The 21471-nt window shown below is 37.9% G+C and overlaps 2 protein-coding genes across 2 annotated transcripts; both read left to right on the forward strand.

Annotated features, from left to right (window-relative positions):
* polr2g (RNA polymerase II subunit G) lies at positions 1–2241 on the forward strand. Its single transcript, XM_073854156.1, has 8 exons — positions 1–152; positions 234–348; positions 423–582; positions 694–744; positions 1055–1120; positions 1212–1283; positions 1380–1408; positions 1801–2241. The coding sequence occupies exons 1-8, from the start codon at positions 146–148 to the stop codon at positions 1817–1819; spliced, it is 519 nt and encodes a 172-aa protein (XP_073710257.1). The 5' UTR covers positions 1–145; the 3' UTR covers positions 1820–2241.
* Positions 2242–3210: 969 nt separating this feature from the next.
* On the forward strand, positions 3211–14495 carry eef1g (eukaryotic translation elongation factor 1 gamma). Its single transcript, XM_055178364.2, has 10 exons — positions 3211–3353; positions 4117–4275; positions 4364–4427; positions 4510–4652; positions 5611–5754; positions 6038–6167; positions 7795–8020; positions 8135–8307; positions 8444–8568; positions 14197–14495. Exons 1-10 carry the CDS (start codon positions 3222–3224, stop codon positions 14353–14355), a joined length of 1455 nt encoding a protein of 484 aa, XP_055034339.1. The 5' UTR covers positions 3211–3221; the 3' UTR covers positions 14356–14495.
* Positions 14496–21471: the final 6976 nt, after the last annotated feature.

Here is a 21471-nt window from a genome sequence, read left to right on the forward strand (position 1 = left end):
ACTCTTAATTTGAAGTCCGGAAATGTTATTTTGTAGCCGGAAACGGTTTGAAGATCGGCGGCTGAACACGCAAAACAAAACACGCGTTAATTTACTCGTTTTTTGTTCAAGGTTAACACTTCCAAAAGACACAACGCCTTGAGAGATGTTTTATCACGTAAGCTTCTTGTTGCTTTAACAATAAGTTAAAAGCAAGTGTTTATAAATATCCATTTAAATGCTTTGTTGTTTCAATCACATCTCTTTGGAGCATGAGATTCTTCTCCATCCAAGATACTTCGGACCCAATCTTTTGAACACAGTCAAACAGAAACTTTTCACAGAGGTGGAGGGGACATGTACGGGAAAGTAAGTCAAACTGGTTGTAGGGATCTCTATGAATAAAATTGTTCACTGATGTTGACCTCTTATGTCTTTTGCAGGTATGGTTTTGTCATTGCAGTAACTACAATTGATAATATCGGAGCCGGTGTGATACAGCCTGGCAGAGGTTTTGTCTTGTACCCTGTCAAATACAAAGCAATTGTATTCCGTCCCTTTAAAGGAGAAGTGGTGGATGCTGTTGTCACTCAGGTTAACAAAGTACGAGTCCAGTTCATCTACTCATTAAGCTATTGCTTTCATTATATATCAGTGTTTTTGAACAAGTGTAATATTTGCATATAACTTATCTTTTATTCTTTTTCTTTGCAGGTTGGACTCTTCACAGAAATTGGCCCCATGTCTTGTTTCATTTCTCGTCATGTAGGTTTTCCATAAGAAGCAGTTTCTGTAATATGATAGTATTAATTGTTATACAGCCTACAGGCCATCATTATATATATTCAAAACATTTAATTTTCATGTCTTATGCGCTTAGTTGAAGAGTGTCATGGCCAGCCATGTAATTGTCTAAAATTATAACATGCAGTGTTATGTCAAACTAATTATATGGAGTTAATAACAATCATTTACACAGTCAGTATTTTCTTCAGTCACATAATCATATACCTGGAACTAAGTGTCATCTTAGACCACTAGACCATTTTCTGACACCTGTCATTTCTATATTTAGTCTATTCCTTCTGAGATGGAGTTTGACCCAAATTCAAATCCTCCCTGCTATAAAACAGTTGATGAGGTAAGATTCACTTTTGGGAGATGTTTGGTTAATGAACTGTTAGTTTATTTAAATGCTAGACATATAGACCTTGTAATTTTCTTTTAAACAGGACGTTGTCATTCAACAAGATGATGAAATTCGACTGAAGATTGTGGGAACTCGAGTGGATAAGAATGATATTGTAATTATTAAACTTTTTAAAATAATTGTTCTGTTTGGATAATAATAATAATGTCTTATAAAGTGTAACTATCTTCACATGTTGTTTTTCTTTTAGTTTGCTATTGGATCTCTTATGGATGACTATTTGGGTAGGTATTTTCTATGAGGAATATTTGAAGAGTTTGGTTCCAAAACAAATAACTCCATTTTTTTTTGTCAAAACGTGTTTATTATGTTAGCATGTTTTTATTGTTTTTTTATTGTGCTACTTGGCTGTGTTTTTTAGTTATGAAGACGTAAAACAAAACAAACCAACTTCAGTTTGTTTGATATTAACTGGAATGCACAATCAAAAAATGAGATTAAAAAAAAATGTAATCTTGTTTTGAAACCAAACTCTTCATTTGTTCTATTACATCTGTTTTATAATCAGCACTATGCATCTTAAATATCAGAAATTCATAACACTTAAACACTTTTAGATTCTACTGTTGTTGTATTGTCCAGATATTCTCTAAAAGTTTTAATGTTGTTGTTTTGGGTCTTGTCAGCTGATTCTTCAGCCAAGAATATGAGAAATACGAAACTTGATGCTATGGTGATGCCACAGTTATTTTTGTTATGTATATACTGTAAGTGTGTACTCATGAAATAGAAGTTATGTAGTTTTTTTCCTTTTTAAATCTCTACTTTTATCTTCTCATTGTCCACATGTGGAACTGCTTTATGTAGAATGGGAACAAAAAATAATTTAGCATTGGTTATAAACGATGAAAGAAGAATTTTATAGTGAGATTACCATTAGTATGACTTTTTGGCAGACATGTAGACCAAATGTTGTAACTCATCACATGCTTTTAAAATTATTTGATTACCTTATTAAATAAGGTCAGTTTAAAGTGTTTTTCTAAAGTTCAATTTGCTCTTTGTATTTTTTTCCTTTTTGTAATACAATACCCATTACAAAATGTTTATCACCTCTTTGTATGTTTTATAGTTCTTTTTGAAAAAAAAACTTGTTTTGTCATTGCAAATTGTTTTGCCAATATTGTATGTCGATGTAACCTATAGATTCCCATCAACAAAATGCAGTTGAATTTTTGGGGGGATGCCAAAGTCACACAACATACCGTCTCTATTTTGGTGTAATTTATAGTCTCTTTCTTAGAAATCGTATATTTAGTATTATGAAATTGGCACAAATATAGGAGGACCATAATCATTTCTTTTTTCCACACAACAAAGCATATTAAGAATCAAATTATTTAATGCAAATAGTTTTGTTCAAACTTTAAGTATTAAAGTAGGTTGCTATAGTGCAACAATACATTATAATGTAATAATGTTTAAACCTACCTTGCTGCATAGATTAACTGCACTGCAAGCAGGTGTGAAAACATGTACTGTAGGACAATGAAACTATTGAGTGTTAGGTTGGTATAGGTTTCGGTGTCCTATGAAGTGGGCAACCATATGTTGTGTGTTTATATATCCTGTTCAGGATTTTCACAGAGGATGAATGAATTTTGGGCAGAATTTAAACTAAGTTTTATTTCAATTTTACCTAAATATTCTCAGAAGATTACATTTCAATACATGCAACTGAAAAATATAAATGAAAATAGTGATTATGATATTTGACTAATATTAATTGTATGTGTATGGAGCCTTTATTAACTGACAAATATGTCTGTATATTAAAAATAATAATAACTTAATAGTGCTGACAGAAATACAAAATAAATAAACGAAAAACGGTTGTATGAATACTTGTCGAATTTACATGAAGAAAAAGAAATTAAGCAAACAGATCCGATTTCTATTTTAAAGAGGATAAAATAAAATAACAAATTGTGGATTTCGACCTTTCATATTGGCTAGGGCTTTAGAGCATTACATTCATTCGTTTCTAATTACAATAAATAATGGAAGTAAGAGATTAAAAGAATATACATTTATGATTACAATGTTATTAGAATCGACCCTTCAGCAGCACGCACACGTATTATTTCTGCGACATAACGAGGTTATACGTCAGAGCTGCGCGCCTGCGATCCTCCTTTCTCTCGTCCTGAAGATGGCGGCAGGGGTGAGTAAAATGGGAGATCAGAGACGTATCTCGTATTATCACACATCTCCATTCACAATCATCACAGAATCGCTCCAATCCTTATATCTTTGAAGTGTATTTTCATTCCGATGTGTTTGATGGTCTCTTTCATAGCTGTTGGAATGATTATTTATTTTATAAGTAGTTCCACACCCCTTTATTTGGTGGTTAGAGTGAGGAAAGACGCATCAGCGCTCCTTTGTGCCACGTTTGCTATCTGCGCGTATAAAGCGCACGCTTCTCTCGCGTCTAATATTTTATTATATTAAAGTGTCGCGGTACGTAGTTTAATTTTACAATAAAAACTATGAAGCGCAAATGCAACCCATATGTTCATGTGTCAACAAAAGCTTGTGAAAATGGTATACTGAAGTGAAAAGATACAGGCTAGTGGAGTCATTAAGACTGTGATTGTAAGTAATAATCACATTTAACTTTAATGGCTAATGACGTTAGCTAATTTCTAAATTTCATTGTGATACCGAACATTTATGAAGAGGTTTTCAAACATGATGGTCTCCAAATTTGCTACTTCAGCATCTTCCAGGTGTAACACACTCCTAATGTTAGACCCTTATAAATTTAAACATAAACTTTATATTGTTGTGCAGGGAATTCAGCATTGTCATCCCAGTCAGTGTTTTGTAATGTTTTGTGAATGGGCTTTCCTTTGATTAAGTGTATAACAGGAAACCTTGGATTAATTTGAGTGATGCTAAATGAATGATGCCTCTGTCTGCAGACTCTCTACACATACGCAGAGAACTGGAGGGCCTTTAAGGCTCAGATTGCGGCCCAGTACAGTGGAGCTCGTCTGAAGGTTGCGAGCACCTCCCCTGCTTTCAGCTTTGGGCAGACGAACCGATCCCCTGCCTTCCTCAGCAACTTTCCCTTGGGCAAGGTCAGTATTCTCAAGTTCGGATCTCTGCGCATATGCTTGATGTCCTCGACAGAGAATCAGTCCACTAATTCTCATCTCATCTGTTAAGGTTCCTGCTTACCAGGGTGATGATGGCTTCTGTCTGTTTGAGAGCAATGCCATTGCTCACTACTGTAAGTGAAGATGTTACATCATGTTTGTATTTATGGAGGTGTTTTATAACATGCAACTAATTCTAGTGTATTGTTCTGACAGTGAGCAATGATGCCCTTCGTGGCAGCACTCCCCAGGCTGCTGCCCAGGTGCTGCAGTGGGTCAGCTTTGCCGACTCCGAGATCATCCCTCCAGCTAGTGCCTGGGTGTTCCCTACCTTGGGTATCATGCAGTTTAACAAACAGGTGGGTTTAATCCATGATCATTTGTTTCTACTGGCACATCAGAGAATTTGGAGTTCTGTGTCGTAAACCCTTTTCGAACAGTGTATTGATCCCAGAAAAGTGCTTCTGCTTGAATGCAAACATGTCCTGGAATTGATTTTTGGGATTACTTCTGGGCTGGGGACCTATTAACATTGCCATAACATTTCCGGAACGCGTCCTGTGTGAACGAAAGGCAGGAACAATGCCGTAAGGAGTGTGTTGCAACATAGTTATGTTGTGACCGTGCGTTTTAAAGGCAGATCAACGTTCACGACAAAAACATCTGCAAACTGAAAGCAGCAGAAATCTGAATGCTCCCCACCATCAGCTTGAGAAATGGTACACAACGCGCTAGTTTATAATCAAATCAGAAAAAATGCATGTGTGTGGTTTTCTCTTGAGAGAAATCACATATAAGCAAACTTAAGACGCTGTAAAAAAAAGTTTCAAGTGCACGATTACAATTACATTACCATCACGTCTTTGCAGGATCTTTACAGCATGATTGTGAACACAAGTGCGCATTCCAGAAAATCACTGCCAGTGTGAATAAACTAAATTGAAACTATTCCATGACGAATCCTGGACATGTTATCTGTATATTTTCTGCAGTTTGTGGGAATGTATGAGCATGTTGAAGACAAAATCCACCTAACGTCCGCACGTAGGAAACAAATGTAAGAAACTAAGCTTGCCTTCAGTCCAGTTGTTGGCAAGAACCCAGTATTTTGTTTTTCGCTTGCATTTTTAATGCCCTCGACTACTGTCAGCACTTTTCTGCATCAATGTCACACCCACCTAGAAAACGAATCACTTGACCTTCATATGGATATTAATGCTTGTTCACCGTTGCTCAAAATGTACCAGTGAAGATGCACAGTCACTCTTTAAATATCTATATTTTTCTATCATGAATTTTCCTCTTTTTTGCATGCAGGCCACAGAACAGGCGAAGGAAGAGGTGAAGCGAGTCCTTGCCGTCTTGAATCAGCACTTAAACACTCGCACTTTCCTGGTTGGAGAGAGAGTTAGTCTGGCAGACATCACTGTTGTCTGCTCTCTGCTGTGGCTCTACAAACAGGTGCGTTTGCGTTGTCCCAGAGTTTGTACGCTGACTGAAAGTCTGTTTAAAATACAAAACTTTTTTGATAAAACCTTGTGACATTTAACCTGTGATCAGAAGTTTAGCCATGATGACACAAAATAGGATGATTGATCATTTTTGCAGTCAGCAATTCTTAATCTCAATTTAAAAAGAATTGAAAGTTTATATAGTAAAAGCATTTTAGCTGAAATTGTAAAAATTGAGAACTACATTCAGCTGACTTTGTGATGGTAAAATGACAGTTTCAACATTTCTTAAGGTTCTTGAGCCCTCTTTCCGTCAGCCCTACCCCAATGTTACTCGCTGGTTTGTGACCTGTGTCAACCAACCTCAGTTTAAGGCTGTTTTGGGAGAGGTCAAACTCTGTGAGAAAATGGCTCAGTTTGATGGTACGTATTTTTTGTTTTGTTTTTTAAGTCTGTATTCCAGGTCACCTTTATAGAAGCTCTGGGGTCTCATTTATAACACGGTGCATAGGATCCTTACTAGGGATGTCCCGATCCGATATGCTGGATCTGTATCAGGTCCGATCCGGGCTTTTTGGCTGGATCAGACATCAGATCTTGGACAGACAACATGACCGATCCAATTCTGATATGTGCGTTAGCTGTGGTTGTTACTGACAAGCTATTAAAAGGACAACATATTAAAAAAGCACCATACACGTTTTATGCACTATATTCAAAGTCTTTAATACACTCAATAGCTTCATGTGAAGAAACAAACACAAATTTAAAGAGATTTTAGATCACAGAAACACTAACTTACTCGCAAACTGAGTTAATGATCCACTAGTGAAGCGGACGGATGAAACACGTCATTCACACAAGACAACTGTAGGCTATTTTAAAGATCTGATTTTATAGTGTCTCAGTAAGCTGTAAGATGGATGCAATTCACTTTGTGCTGAGCACACGATGCATCTATTCTCTTTGTGTTTTAACAGTTATAAACTTTCCATTGCGGTGCGAGAATTCCCATGAGAGGATGATTCAAGGGCATCAAATCTGTACCCATAAACGACCAGAAAGGCCAGTATATGACTTAGGCGCATCAATTCTGCACCCGGAATGTGCATAAAAAGTCTGGTAAAGCGCATAATTCCTAAAATAACCATCTGCACACTAAAGCTTTTTTACAATGACAGTTTTACGCAATTAAGAAAAAAATATTTAGCATACTTAATTGATCAAACATTCCCATTATATGTTCTCCTAAACATTGTCATGATTAATATTTACTAATGTTTCCTGTACCTTGTAAATCATTTTAAATGATTGATTTTACCATTTGAAAATTATACTAGATGTAGCAGAAAGCACTATACACATTTAATTACAATAGTATCGGGCAGAAATTCCGGTATCGGATCGGAAATGAAATGGTGGGATCGGGACATCCCTAATCCTTACTTAAAGTCTACGTACGCACAAAAGCCAAAAATGGCATACGCCAAAAATAATAAGACTTATAAAACAAAGCAATGTTCCCTTTTATAAATCACAATCACTTTCAAGTGTGCATACATGAATCATCCTCAGATCCCACCCTGCAAGCCCATTCCCAAGTTTTTAATAGATCACAATCTTGGTGTGGGAACTGGCGTACACACGTTTCCAGCCCCTGTTTTGTGCATACGCACGCTTTATAAATGAGACCTCTGTTCACCTGTCTATGACAATACATGATCTACAACAGAAGAAATGGCAACAAAACCTCTTAAGAAAACCCTTAGTGATAAGGTTCATGGTCTTTTTGTTATTGGGTATAGTTTTCCGATTTCAACTGGTTTATTGTAACTGGCTCCTAGATTAGAAAAGGATTTTGAATAAGTGATCTTCATAACCTTGGTCTTTAGTGAATATCAAAGGCAAAATACAGGCAATCGATCAGATTTTATGGGTTTGCACATTTATCCCTTAGAATAACTGTTTTTATTTTTTCCTTTACATATTTATATAACATAAAAGGAGTATTCATTATAACCTGTCTTACCCAAAATTGTCATTTATCTAGCCAAGAAGTTTGCAGAGCTGCAGCCTAAAAAAGAAGCTCCAGCTAAGAAAGAAAAGGCCGGTAAGGAAGGAGGCAAGCAGCAGCAACCACAGCAGCAGGAGAAAAAAGAAAAGAAAAAGGAGGAAAAGAAGCCTGCACCTGCTGCCGAGGAGGAGATGGATGAATGTGAGGCTGCTTTGGCTGCCGAGCCAAAAACAAAGGACCCGTTTGCTCACCTTCCAAAGAGGTACTTAATGCACCTCTACCAAAATGTTAATATGACATCCTGTTAGAAATGAGTTGTTTAAAAGTGTGGTCGTTGCTTTGGTCGTAATGTTGATCTCTGTCTTCTCTCGGCTAGCTCTTTTGTCATGGATGAGTTTAAGAGAAAATACTCCAATGAGGACACCCTGTCCGTGGCGTTGCCTTACTTCTGGGATAACTTTGATCGTGAGGGCTTCTCAATCTGGTATGCTGAGTACAAATTCCCCGAAGAGCTCACCATGGCCTTCATGAGCTGTAATCTTATCACAGGTACGGTCAGGTCACATTGACATTTTTTGTATATTACTTGTGTTCTGTTTATTTAACCCAATGCAATAGTTACTGCTTGCCTACGAGTTAAGCTGCACATGTAGTATTACAACATGTACTCTCGTGTTCTCCTCAGGAATGTTCCAACGACTCGACAAGCTGCGTAAAAACGCCTTCGCTAGCGTCATCCTCTTTGGTGCAAACAACGACAGCTGTATCTCCGGTATTTGGGTCTTCAGAGGCCAGGACCTTGCGTTTACTCTGAGTGCTTCACATATTCCAGCCTAGTAGTAAATAGTCTCTCGTAAATGTAAGTTATAGTTTGGGTCATGGTTCAATACATCTTTTAAAACGAACAAATACTCAAGCATTTGGTTAGGCCAATGTTGCAATGCCAGGCTGGTCAGGATGTTCATGCAAAAGTTTGTAGCTTTAGGTATTTGTGCTAAATTCGGTTAATGTTCTCAGTATTATGTCAGGTTTCTGGATGAACATGTAATGAGACATAGTTTCAAAAACATTGCATACTAGATTTTGAGAACTGCCAAACAGATTGGGTGCTTTCATTCCAAAGCACATGGTGAAAGTTTTATTTCTGGTTCATTGCATCATTTATTTGCCCAAAGCATTAAAGGAACACTAGATGATTTTTGACCAATTGTTGCGATAACTTAAAAATATTTCCATCACAACACATCAGTATCGATCTAACGAAAAGTAATAAATCGATGTGCGTCTGGTAAAAGCAGGGTGCAAATTTATGTAGTGTCTAACCCCCCCCAAATAACGCCTGATTCCCCTGAAGAATCTCAAACAAGATGTATGGTCATGGATTAAAGTTCTCCGTCGTAGCGACGGATTTCCGTCGATTGCAGCGAGTCTACGACGGATTTCCGTCAGTGGCAAAATTATTAAAATATCTTTTCATAAAGACGCCGTGTATTCACCTTCTTAAGTGGAATGTGATCAAAGCCTGGAGTGGAGCCAAATCACGTTCCTCTCTCCACTGTAAGCGTTCTAATCACTACACACTAGATCCACTCCGGGTTTTCTGGCTGTATCTCACGTTAAACTGAGGTAACTTTATTTCTGCTAGCATGGACATACTTGTAATGCAGAAAGGACCCGATGTTTTGGACATCGATAAAGGTGTATAAGACCAATGGAGATTAACTTGGCTTAGCGAAATGAGGAAGATTGGCAAGCTTTCAGTTCGTGGGCTAAGAAATTCAAACAGCAGATCCGTTGCAGATCCGTTCCGGAGCCTATTGCTATCAGGGAGGTAATTTACGTGTCTTTGCACAGTAAGCCTAGGGTCCTGTATTTTTGGGGTAATTGATTTGTCTCGTACGTGATCGTTTTTTACTGCTACGCTGATCTAACCACTTGCTGATACAACGAGTTTGTTAAACTCATGGGTAAACTTCACGTGGCGCAAAGAATGACATCAAAATCCCGTGAGAGCGAACCGAGAACTCATTAGACGAGACTGCTTCCGAAATGCTCTCGCAGTACTTTGATGTCACCCACCTGTCAGTTCTTGCAGTTGCATGTGCGCGTGGTCAGGAAATCTTGACGTTTGTACATGTATCCGCATTTAAAAGCAAGTGATTTTAAATTGAAACAATAACAACAGTCTTAAATGTGCGTGCTGTTTCTGTATGAGGGGAATAAGCAAGTCGCGCATTCGCTTCTCTTTGAGCTTGTGAGTATTTTTGCCGCTTTATTGGCCTTAAATACACATAAGGTTATGCGTCAAAAATCCCCTCTTTGCAAGTATCCTCAAACACGACCATTTAGGATTTAGGAGAAAGTAAACAGCAGAAAAAAAAGGGTAAGTTACCTTTTTTGCTTATATCTGTCACTAATGTTAATCAAACAATTAATCTTTCACTGACTAAATCAATTTATACCTTTACTAAGATACATTATTGTTTATTATCCTTATTTCATCACTGACTGTTTATCCTTAGTGAGCTTGAATTTTGTTCTTGTGTAATATACGCACGTTGCGCACAATGCGTTGTTTTAAGTGCATAACATTGCGAAAATAGCACCTCAGCTTTGCCTCTATTGTAAAATAATAATTTGTTGATAAAGGGTACAGTCATTCAATGTACAACTATGATTACAGGCATCCTGTGCAAATTGTACACGAGTTTTATTCGAGTTGCTCGTTCAGGGTTCATACATACTGTATTAGAGCTGTGACTGTAAGCTGTTGTGTGAGCAGAACAGACCCTGGATTATTCGTTTATGTGTACTGAATAATATGATATAAACATTTCTGTACCACTTTTAAAAAAGTTGTATTTGTTCACATTATTAAATGCATTATATAACATGAACAAACTATGAAAAATATAGAGTATATAAGCATTTATTAATTCATGTTTATGTCATTAAAGTAATTGATGTTAGTTCATGGTGCATAAAACTAATGTTAACAGTTCCAACCTTGATTTAAAAAAAAATGTATAAGTAAATGCCAAAATTAATAAGATTTACAATTAATAAATAATTAAGATTCATTAAAGGTTGTGATATTCATATTTATTTTTATATAGTGAGTTATTTAGCGGTTTCACCTTAATCTGAAATGCCCTGCAAACTACATCTTACAGAATAATTTTTTTAGTTTGTCACAAGTAGATTAACATGACGGGATAACGTTTTTAACTGTTAGTGCAGGAGTCACAAGTGTTTTATTTTAGACAGATATTAAAGGTAATGGTTCAATTAAAGGACTGTGTTAAAAGTAAAGCTGTAAATTAACAAACTATTAATAAACCTATCATATGTTAACACTGTTTATTCACAAAAAAACATACTCGCACCGCTGCTGCATTTCATAGTGACAGTTGGCAACCCTATAAATGCCACAGTAGACTTCAATATGGCATTAATGGCAAAAAAACATCTCCCCTTAGAATGCTATTGGTGTCGCCTATTTACAAGGAATATGACGTGGCCTGAAAAAAATTTCAGTCAGAAGAATTTTTTTCACTTTAATCCATGTATGGTGCTATTAAACACGCACGGCTAATTTTTATTCACGAGTAATAGCAAAGATATTTCGTATTAACAAGATGTGTCACTGATTGTATTGATATGAATGTGGGAGATCGCAACAGTCAGAATGGCCGCTTTAGTCCTGCCTCCCAGTAAAAAGAGCAGATTGTCAATAAAGAATGAAATGTATGCGCAGAATCAACAGGTCTTGTTATTGGAGGTGTAGTAAATATGGTGGTGCAGAGACGCAACTTTCTTTAAAAAGGACTTCAGTGATAGTTTACTGTACAAAGTACTGAAAAGATGTAAATGAAAACATTACCACTAAATATGGATTCATTGACATAATTTGTCACATAATAGTAAACCATGTAAATTACAGCATTTAAAGTGCTTTGTTCATGTGCGAGGAGGACATGTCAGGAAAACTAGAAGTGAGTAATAAATATGACGAAAATCCGTTGGATGTACCGGACTAGCCTATAGTGTGTTCTGTTTTGGCTAACTTGTGTAATGTTTTGAAAAGAAGTACTTTCAAGGCAGTGGTTCTCAGCCTTTTTGGCATGGGCTCCTTGTGAACGGTACATCCCTTGGTGGCCTTCCAAAGAAAATTGATGACGTTAAACATCTCAAACTTAGAATTTGAGTTAAACAAAGCATAAATTATACACTGTAGTGCTGTTGGTTAGTAGCCTAATTTTTCTGAGTTTTATTTGCACAGAATTTGAAGTAATGCATTTTTAAAAAGTCAAAACTACCCACCCCCAGCAACATCTGATGCCCCCCAATTTGAGAATGACTGTTTTAAAGGCGGAGTGCACAATGTTTGAAAGCCAGACTCAGGGCTCCAGACTGCTACCAAAATTTGAGGGTGTGGCACTGAATCGCACATGTGCGATCAGTTAAATTGACCTTTTTTTGTGATGTGACACTGAATCTGAAACCGCACATTGTTCTTTCTGCGTTTATCATTAAAGTGGTTATTAGTAGTACAGTGGAAATTAGTAGAAATGTGAATATTTGGTTAGCATGTTGATTTACGGTGTGTGCCCCTAAATTTTCTGGTTGCGCCCCTAATCACACCCCTACCCCAATAGAATCTGGACCTTCTTTTGATAGACCCACCCCACACATATGCAACCCAGACAACGATGTCGGTTAGACCCGCCCCTTACTGCTGATTGGCTACACGTGTTGATAGTCGACCCGACTCCCTTTTCCAAAGCGTTTTTCAGAAATTGTGCACTCCGCCCTTAAGTGCAGTTTTGTACATTCCTTGCTGCAGAATGGTATGTTTTTCTTTGGCTAGGAAACACATATTTTTGTTGAATAAATTACATCTGGCTAAATTAATTTCAACTACGTTCACTTAAGCTGAGGTATCTGCATTACCCGAATTGGGCAAACTAAATGTCTCCAATGATCTCCACTAATGGATGATCTCCAAGTCAACATATAATTCACACACTGGGCCAAAGGCATTCCTAAATGATTTTTTTTATTAAAGGGGCCATGGCATGAAAACCTGACTTTCCATGTTTAAGTGCTATGATTGGGTCCCCAGTGCTTCTATCAACCTAGAAAATGTGAAAAAGCCAGTAACTTTGTTTTGGTAAACCATTCTCTACAAGCACATGAAAAAATAGGTTGTTGAAATTTGCCTCTCCTTATGATGTCATAAGGAGCTCTTATTATTATAATAATACCATCCCTTAAAATGCACTATCCAACCACAGCACTGCCATTCAGTGCAGAGAAAAGCACAATTGAGTTTTAATTGCAACAACCCACCATCATTGTGATCAGTGTTTGAATTTCATCAGCTCATTTGCATTTTAAAGGACACACCCAAAACGGCACATTTTTGCACACACCTACAAAGTGGCAATTTTAACATGTTATAATAAATTATCTATATGGTATTTTAAACTAAAACTTCACACATGTGATCTGGGGACACCAAAGATTTATTTGACATCTTAAAGTCTTGTGCAATGGCCCCTTCAAATTGAATACACTGTTGCTTTTGGTCAGTCAGGGCCAACGAAGAAGTATATCTGTTATATAGAAGATTTCCTCATGTTTAAGGTTGTGTGGTGTCACTTTGTTGAAGCCAGTCAAATGATATTGATGTCAATATGCCTTTTTGCAAAGAAGATATTAGATTATGAGGCTTGATCATGGATTTCAGAGATGGGGTCACATTTTCTATAATCTATAAATGAGATTAGCAGCATCAAAGTTTGGTTTCAGTCATAGGTTTCATATTGGCCTTACTCTTGTCAACATGAAAGACATCAAGGTTATATTTTCACAGAGCGTTTTTTTATGTAGGACGATGTTGTGTAATCACAAAACACAATCACTATAGCTGGGTTTTCACTGGCAGGGTCACATTACAATACCGATTCACTTACACTAAATACAAGCATTGTACCTTGGTGAATTATTCCTTTCAGAGATTTGTTTTTGAATTTTTGATCGGTAGATTTCCACGTTTATCACAAGTGAACAAATATTCTTTGATGTCGTGTTTGGATTCCAGTTATATCCAAAGTAAAATCTGAAACAACACCAATAGAGACCCACTGACGCAAACAAGCATTTGAAGATTATATAAAGCTGTTTTTCTACAGGATGCAACACACCACAAGATAACTAGGCTGTTATTTGTTGAGTTTTAGTTTAGTTGTTTGCCGTTGTCCACGCCCACTCATATGATGACAGTATCCCCTATTTATGATGAGATGGACTCAACTGTTAGGTAGAAAAACGGTTGGGCAATGAGTTTATGCAAATGGATTGATTATATTTACCAGCATGAGATGTGTATATAAATAACTAATTAAAATTAAAACTATGATTTTCTTTTTTCAGCTGAGTGACGACTGGCAAATCGACTACGAGTCATACACATGGCGCAAGTTGGATGTTGACAGTGATGAGTGCAAGACCATGGTGAAGGAGTACTTCGCATGGGAGGGCGACTTTAAACATGTAGGCAAACCTTTCAACCAGGGCAAGATTTTCAAATGAGATCCGATCTTCTGCCCAGTATTTATCAACAGCAGAATCAATGGACATGAACCCAGTTTGAAAATCTCATGTACAAGGCTGTACTGTGATGAATGGAAGATTTCAGTTGAGAAAAATAAAAAATGTTTTCCACAACCCCACTTCTGGATGTAGTGATTTTGTTAAGTGTCACAATTCATTTGGATAAAGCTGTAGTTTCTTGGAAGTTTTAGTTAGTCGCTTATTTCTGACCCAGTTATTTAGCAGTTGTATAGGTTTCAAAACATTCTGTGAATCATTTATACATTGTTCACACTGGCTATGTTTAAATGCACAAAATTTTGTCAAAACTACTGAATTTAATACGATTGAAGGTTACGACGATACAGTTTAAAGATTGCAATCTGATTAAAAAGTTTGTTTACATGTACATTCTATAGAATCTGAACCGAACGTCTGCACAAGCACACAGCTAGGGTTGCCAGATTCACGTATCAGAACCATCCCAAATGGACATTCAAAACTACAAAAGCATTCCAATGACTATTCACAGCCCAAATACCAATAACTAATGAACGAAATACTTTCATCTTCAACCCGCAGAAAACAACTGGTGGAAACAGTTTAAACAGTAGCTCACATCTAAACTCGAAAGAAGCAGAGGAATTGGCAACGCCTCGCTGCGGACAGCATCTCTCGTCGAGTACACGCTTTATCTCTGGATTAAAGTCAAAACGGGGTGGGAGAAAGTTAAGTTTTCAGATATAGGTGATGAAAACACACTTTCCAAAAGTCACAACGTTATTTTATTGCTTTAAGTAGTCTAATGTTTTAAGTACACACAAACGCGGCAGAATGTACATCGCGTGACCCCAGTTACCTTACCTTAATCTATTGGGTGTTTCTGTGACAAGAATCATGTGATATAAGGGTGTTTTCACACCTAGTTCGTTTGAGCCCTTCAAACGCGTTTAGAGCAGTTCAGGGTGTATATGTGAACAAACCAAGTGATCTCAGACCCCCCTAAAAGGACCCAGAAGTGAACCGAACTCGGACCACATCAGGAGGTGGTCTGAGTACGGGTTCGCTTTTGGGTTCTTTTGTGGTTCGATTTCTTTTTGATATGTGAAATCAATGAGGTCCCGGTCTGCTTTGCGTGGTGTTTGGACATTGTATTAAAATCAACTGCTGCACAGAAAGCTGGGATCTGAGTTCTTATGAAGTTGTGATGTAAACAAGTAAGGTCTGAGATCACTTCAGTTCTGAAGAGGACCAAAAAAGAACTGAGGTCACATTCAGCTAGTTCCTTTTCTGGTTCACTTTAAGTGAACTGGGTTTGGTTCTTTTAAACTGAACTATATGTGAAAACACCCTAAGAGTTTAATATGTGAACTTGAGGACAAATGTTCTGCGCATGTGCACAAGGTATTTTCGCAGCCAATTGATGCGGATCAGATTACAGATCGGAGTACACCACCCCCTTCAATACGATCCAAATTTGCATCGGATTGTCCTCAATCGTATCGATTAAGGTGTTTACATGAAGGCTTTTCAATACGATTGAGCCATTAATACGATTACAAATGGATTATTTGGTTGCATGTAAACGTACCTATTGTCAGTCCAAATCTGATTTTGGTGCATATCAGATTTGACAGACTCTCTGTCTATATTGTGTATCACAACTGTTCAGATTCCATCTGTAGTGTTCTACTGTTTTCCGGATTATGTGCACTTTTTCTATGGCAATGTCGTCGTGCTGGCACGACAGTCTGCCTCGATGTCTAACGTGTTTTGACACAATTGTGGTCAGACCGAAAAGGATTTCAAACCACCTCTGGATGTAGCCTGAAACTGGTTAGAAAAAAATTGTTTTTCGCCAGTCACACATTCTAAATGTGATTGGATTCCAATCAGATATGCACCAAAAACTGAATTGGACTGAAAGTGTGAACAAGGTCCAAGTAAACTTGTGAAAGTTTTGGACAAGGTAGTTTTTGTCCTGGCTTTGTTCCCCTTAACACATCTTTTCAGTGCTTAATAATTTCCAGACATCAGAGATAAAGCAAACAAACTGACGTTCTCATCAAATCTGGAAATCATTGTATCTCTTGGAACAAAATGGCGCCTTGACTATTAAATTAAGGGAATGTTTGCATATTTTGACATTGGCCGTTGGAACACTATGAACTAATCCACCAGAGGGAGCACAAGATTGCAAATCCTTAAAACAGTTTCAGTTTTTTTATATAGATACAAAAGCTTTTAACCAAAACCTTTTGGGAATGTTAATCAAATTTTATATTTATATTCACTTTTAAGGCAATGCTAATATTAATATATGCACTCCCCAGAATCTTAACTTCAAGCTGCTTGTTTCACATGGCATATCTCTGTCATTTATGTGGCCGGTATAGACGTTTAGACTAGTCTTACAAGTTAGTCATCATTTCTTTTCTTCAGAACTGGTCATAACCGTTTCAGGTCAGTTATGTAAAATTGTAGTCTGATCTCATTTCAGTCAGAAAAGTAGACTAATTGCTAGTTCTTCAGCTACAGTCTTATTTACCGGCTATGTTTATGCAACTGGCCCCTGATGTTTTAATAATACAACCCTATGCTTAGTCACACACATTTAATCCCATGAAATACAGTCTCATCTTTTACGTCATTCATCAACAGTTTAACATGTGCATATAATGTGGTTTAAGTTTGTTTTATGGATTATATACATTCCACACAACACACATTGCCACAGGTTTTTATTTACATCCTGCTATAGGGTAAGCTTCAAATAACAAAATTGTGCTAACTATGCAGATCTTTTGTTAACAATCCGTTTAACTTCAGCCTCCTCGTGCACATTGTCCCCTTTCAAAGTACGTCCCCAAATGCACGTAGCATTTTTGTATATTACTCATTGTTGATGGTGGGAACAATCTCGTACATCTGCCGATGTCCAAGCACACAGTCGTGTTTGCATAAGATCATGCTAGCTTGACATGTCGGTTGACACGCCTCAGGTAAGACTGTGTAAACTAAAAATTAAAACAAAAGGACCACACCCTACCAAAGGGCGTGTCTGGTAACGCATCCATTATTGTCTCCCCAAAGCTTGAAACGTTTAATACACATGAATCCTGTCACTAATCCTTTACATTTCAGTCAAAAACAACCTTGATGATCTCTGGAAGAGGTAGATAAAGGAATAGGTAGGGTGCAGATACACAGAATGCACACAAGGGGGAGCAATGCGATGGAATAGACACAAATGAATGGTTTGTAAGTAAGTAGGCCAAACAATTTTGCATGCTGCCTAGAGTTGCGCAAATGTTGTGAGGGATGGAGCGCTATAGAGTTACCTTTGATAAAATCCCATTCTGTTGCTCAGTGTTGAGCATGGGGTGTGGCCTGGGCTGAGAGTTTTTGAAAGGTGGACGTACTGACCTAGCATAACCTCTTTGTGTGTGTGTGTTAGCAGATAGACAAGAATTGGTCACAGGAGCTGTATGATTCACTTGCATGACTTTGAAGAGCACATGCACTGTTTTCTTGTCAACTTGTGATCTATTACATAAAAGCTCGCCTATGAAACTTCTGCATGACAGGAAGGCTTTATTCACTTTGATTTTAAATCTGATCAAATTGGGATTTTATAATGTTATTAATGAAATCCAGGCGGAAGTCTCATAATCTAATGCTCAGATTAGGAGTATTAAATTTTGATTTCAGTCTTTGGCATTACCTTGCACTTTAAAAATTTTAGTTTAATCAACTTGAATTAGGGCCCTAGCACCAAGGCGCAGGCCAGAATGGAGTGGACCATGGGTTCAAAGCCCTATTATTTTTGCTCAGTTTCTTTTTCTTTTCCGAAATAAATCGCATTTTTGAGGGCCTAAATGCTCGAAAACTCATGAAACTTTGCACACACGAAGTGACAAAATTTACATGCGGTATAGGCGTCAGAAGTGGACGTGTAGAAATGACTCGATAGCGCCACTTGCAAAATTTCAAGAGAACAGTTCTCCCGCTACGACAAACGTACAGATACCAAATTTGGTAGGGTCATCTATCACCTCAAGACCTACAAAAAAGTCTCTTGGAACCAAGCTCCATTTCTGTGCAAATTTTGCCATTTCCAGACTTCGTACTTTAATAAACTCCTCCTAGAGATTTTATCAGATCATCATATTTGGTCAGTATCATCTAAAGGCCTTTGCGATGTTAAAATGCGGAGATCATGACTATTCGTTTGGAGGGTGTGTCCGTGGCGGCCTGACAAATTTCGCCATCCTCGCCATGAAACAGGATGTTGTTCTAACTCAGCCATACAATGTCCAATCTGACCCACGCTTCACATGTTTTATAGGGCCTTGGACTGAACACATTTCCAGGATAATATTCAACTACAATCATAGCGTCACCTAGAGGAAGCAGGAAATTCCATGTTTTACGCTGTGATTTACTTCACATTGAGATTTAATTAGATCGGTATCATATTTGGTCAGACTGATCTTAAGCCCTTTGCGATGATAAATGGCAAATATCTTGACTTTTTGTTGAAGGCCGTGTCCACGGCAGCCGGTCAAAGTCTATGTTTTTCCATGAAACAGGAAGCTGTTGTAATTCAGGCATTCATTGTCCGATCAGCCCCCGACTTCACACGTTTGATAAGGGTCCCTGCCTGAACACATCAACATGGCATAATTCAGTAACAGTCATAGCGCCACCTAGAGGCAGCAGGAAATTCCATGTTTTATGCTGTGACTTACTGCTCTTAGAGATTTAACTATATCAATATCATATTTGGTCAGTCTAATCTCAAGACCTTTTGTGATGATAAATAGCAACGACCTTGACTTTGTTAAAGGACCGTGTCCGTGGCGGCCTCACAAAGTATCGCTAAATCAATCACAATCAGCCTAAACAAGCTCAAAAAGTCATGAAACTTTGCACACGAGTCAAATGTGGTGAATTTTTTTTATGTGAAATAGGTTTCAGAACAGGGGCTGTAAAAATGGCTCTATAGTGCCACCTACAAAAATTCACGGTAAACATACAGATACGAAATGTGGTAGGATCATGCATCACCCAAGACCTACAAAAAGGTCTCTTGGAGCCAATCTCTAAACACCACAGGAAGTCGGCCATTTTGAATTTTCTCTGTAGCTTGAGTGCAAATTTTTCCATTTCAGGACTTCGTACTTTAACAAGCTCCTCCTAGACATTTAATCAGATCATCATCATATTTGGTCTGTGTCATCTAAAGGCCTTTGCGATGCTAAATTGTGGAGATCTTGACAAAACGATGGAGGGTGTGTCCGTGGCAGCCTGTCAATTTCTGATTCGCAATGAAAAAGGAAGTTGTTCTAACTCATGTTTAAAATGTCCAATGTGCGCTCTACCCTCCACCGCCACTTTCAGAGTGTGCTTGTAGCAGCTAGGAGGCTGCTCAAGTTGCAGCAACAGTACAATTTGTCCAGTTAAAAGTTGTTCTATCACTGAAATAATTTTAGAAACATTATTTAAAGGTAAAAAAACTACATAGTGTTGCTTTAAGGCCCAATCCCATTTCTCTGTTTTACCCCTTCCCCCTTCCCCTTAGTTTTGCACGTTCATGTGATAGTAAGGGCTATCCCAATTGGCCCTCACATGAACGTGCAAAACTAAGGGATAAGGGGAAGGGGTAAGACAGAGAAATGGAATTGGGCCTTACTATTTTGCAACATGATGACCAGAAACCCTATTTGTTACTCTTTAATTCTTGTTTTTAAAAGCATGAGCATTGAGCGAGAGGGTGGGTGCCAGGAGTGAAAATATGATTCGAGTTAGGAAACGCGCAGGGACGTAATCGTGTGGAGCTGCAATGTTTGCCAGAAAACCACCTCTTCTTTTGTATTGGTTCAGAGACTTCAGAGTTATAAAGGGTCAAACTAAACCAGCTTCAAGAACAATAAGTGGTTTAATGCCAACAGCAACACTATACTAGTCTTGCCAGCTCCCCCTGTAGTTCCCCTAAGCTTTTTCACTCTCTTGCTGTTTTTCCTGCCCCAGCTCTTCCTTTAGCTCCCATCAAACAATTCCTTCCGCCCTAATTTTATTAGACTACACCAAGGTACAAAATAATACAGTACCTCCAAATCACCCGAGGTCTGTATTGTGCGTTTAGTTGAGGTCTGTACCATGTGAAAATTAAAGCTATGTACGTCTTTGTTAAGAATCTGGAAAGAGTAAGGTGTTGCAGAAAAGCAATGCACTTTCGAGAGTTTTATAACACATTCAGTAGATGGCTTTGGTAACTCTAGAACATTGTCACGGAGGTGTTACCTTATATACAAGACGTTTCATGGCAACCATGAGTCATTCGTGAAACCCCAAATTAATTGAGGAACTCAAGAAGAGAAACCAGGCTATGAAAGTGAATCTTCTATGAAACTGGTTTGTGCTACAGTGCTGATATGGAAATTTTCCCCTGGAGTCACTGTATTCGTTTGCCAGGAAAAAATAACCACTAGTTTGTTGGTTTGCAGTCAGGCTCGACAGGACTTAGCATAGACGTCTTCACCAATTATACTCTGCTACTTGATTTTATACTAGACTTTACTTTAACTTAAACCGATTATAATGTTTCTTAGAGGAACTGTGAAGAGAGGTATTCGGATGCATCTGGCTGCTGAAGACAGCCTGCATATTTTCCTCCTGCTGAAGAGCAAGGAAGAATTTTGGCATTCCAGAGGTTAAAGTTCAGCGTGCCAAAGGGAAAAATGTGGTGTTGTCAATCATTGGGAACCGCCGCAAAGATTCATCTGCACCGCATCTCGTGATTTTTTTTAAACCTAACATCCCCTTTCGTGCATTGATGCGTTTTAAAGTCTACCACACCCCTCAGACTTTCTCTACGTGTTTGCATGAGAAAGTAACTGGATGGTTTTCATGCAAGCCATTGCAGGAATCACTGGGGAGAGCGAAAACAGAAAGCCCTTGCATTTTTGGACATGAGACCCCATACATAACTCCGCAAGATCAGATTACCATTGGAGGGAGGGTGGAGCATAGACACTGGTTTTATCCAGAGCTTTTTTACAATGCTTGTGAGGCATATGAAATAGTCTTTCGTTGTTCATTCTTAATGCATAG

This window comes from Misgurnus anguillicaudatus, chromosome 16 (genome assembly GCF_027580225.2).
Source record: "Misgurnus anguillicaudatus chromosome 16, ASM2758022v2, whole genome shotgun sequence".
Lineage (NCBI taxonomy): Eukaryota > Metazoa > Chordata > Actinopteri > Cypriniformes > Cobitidae > Misgurnus > Misgurnus anguillicaudatus.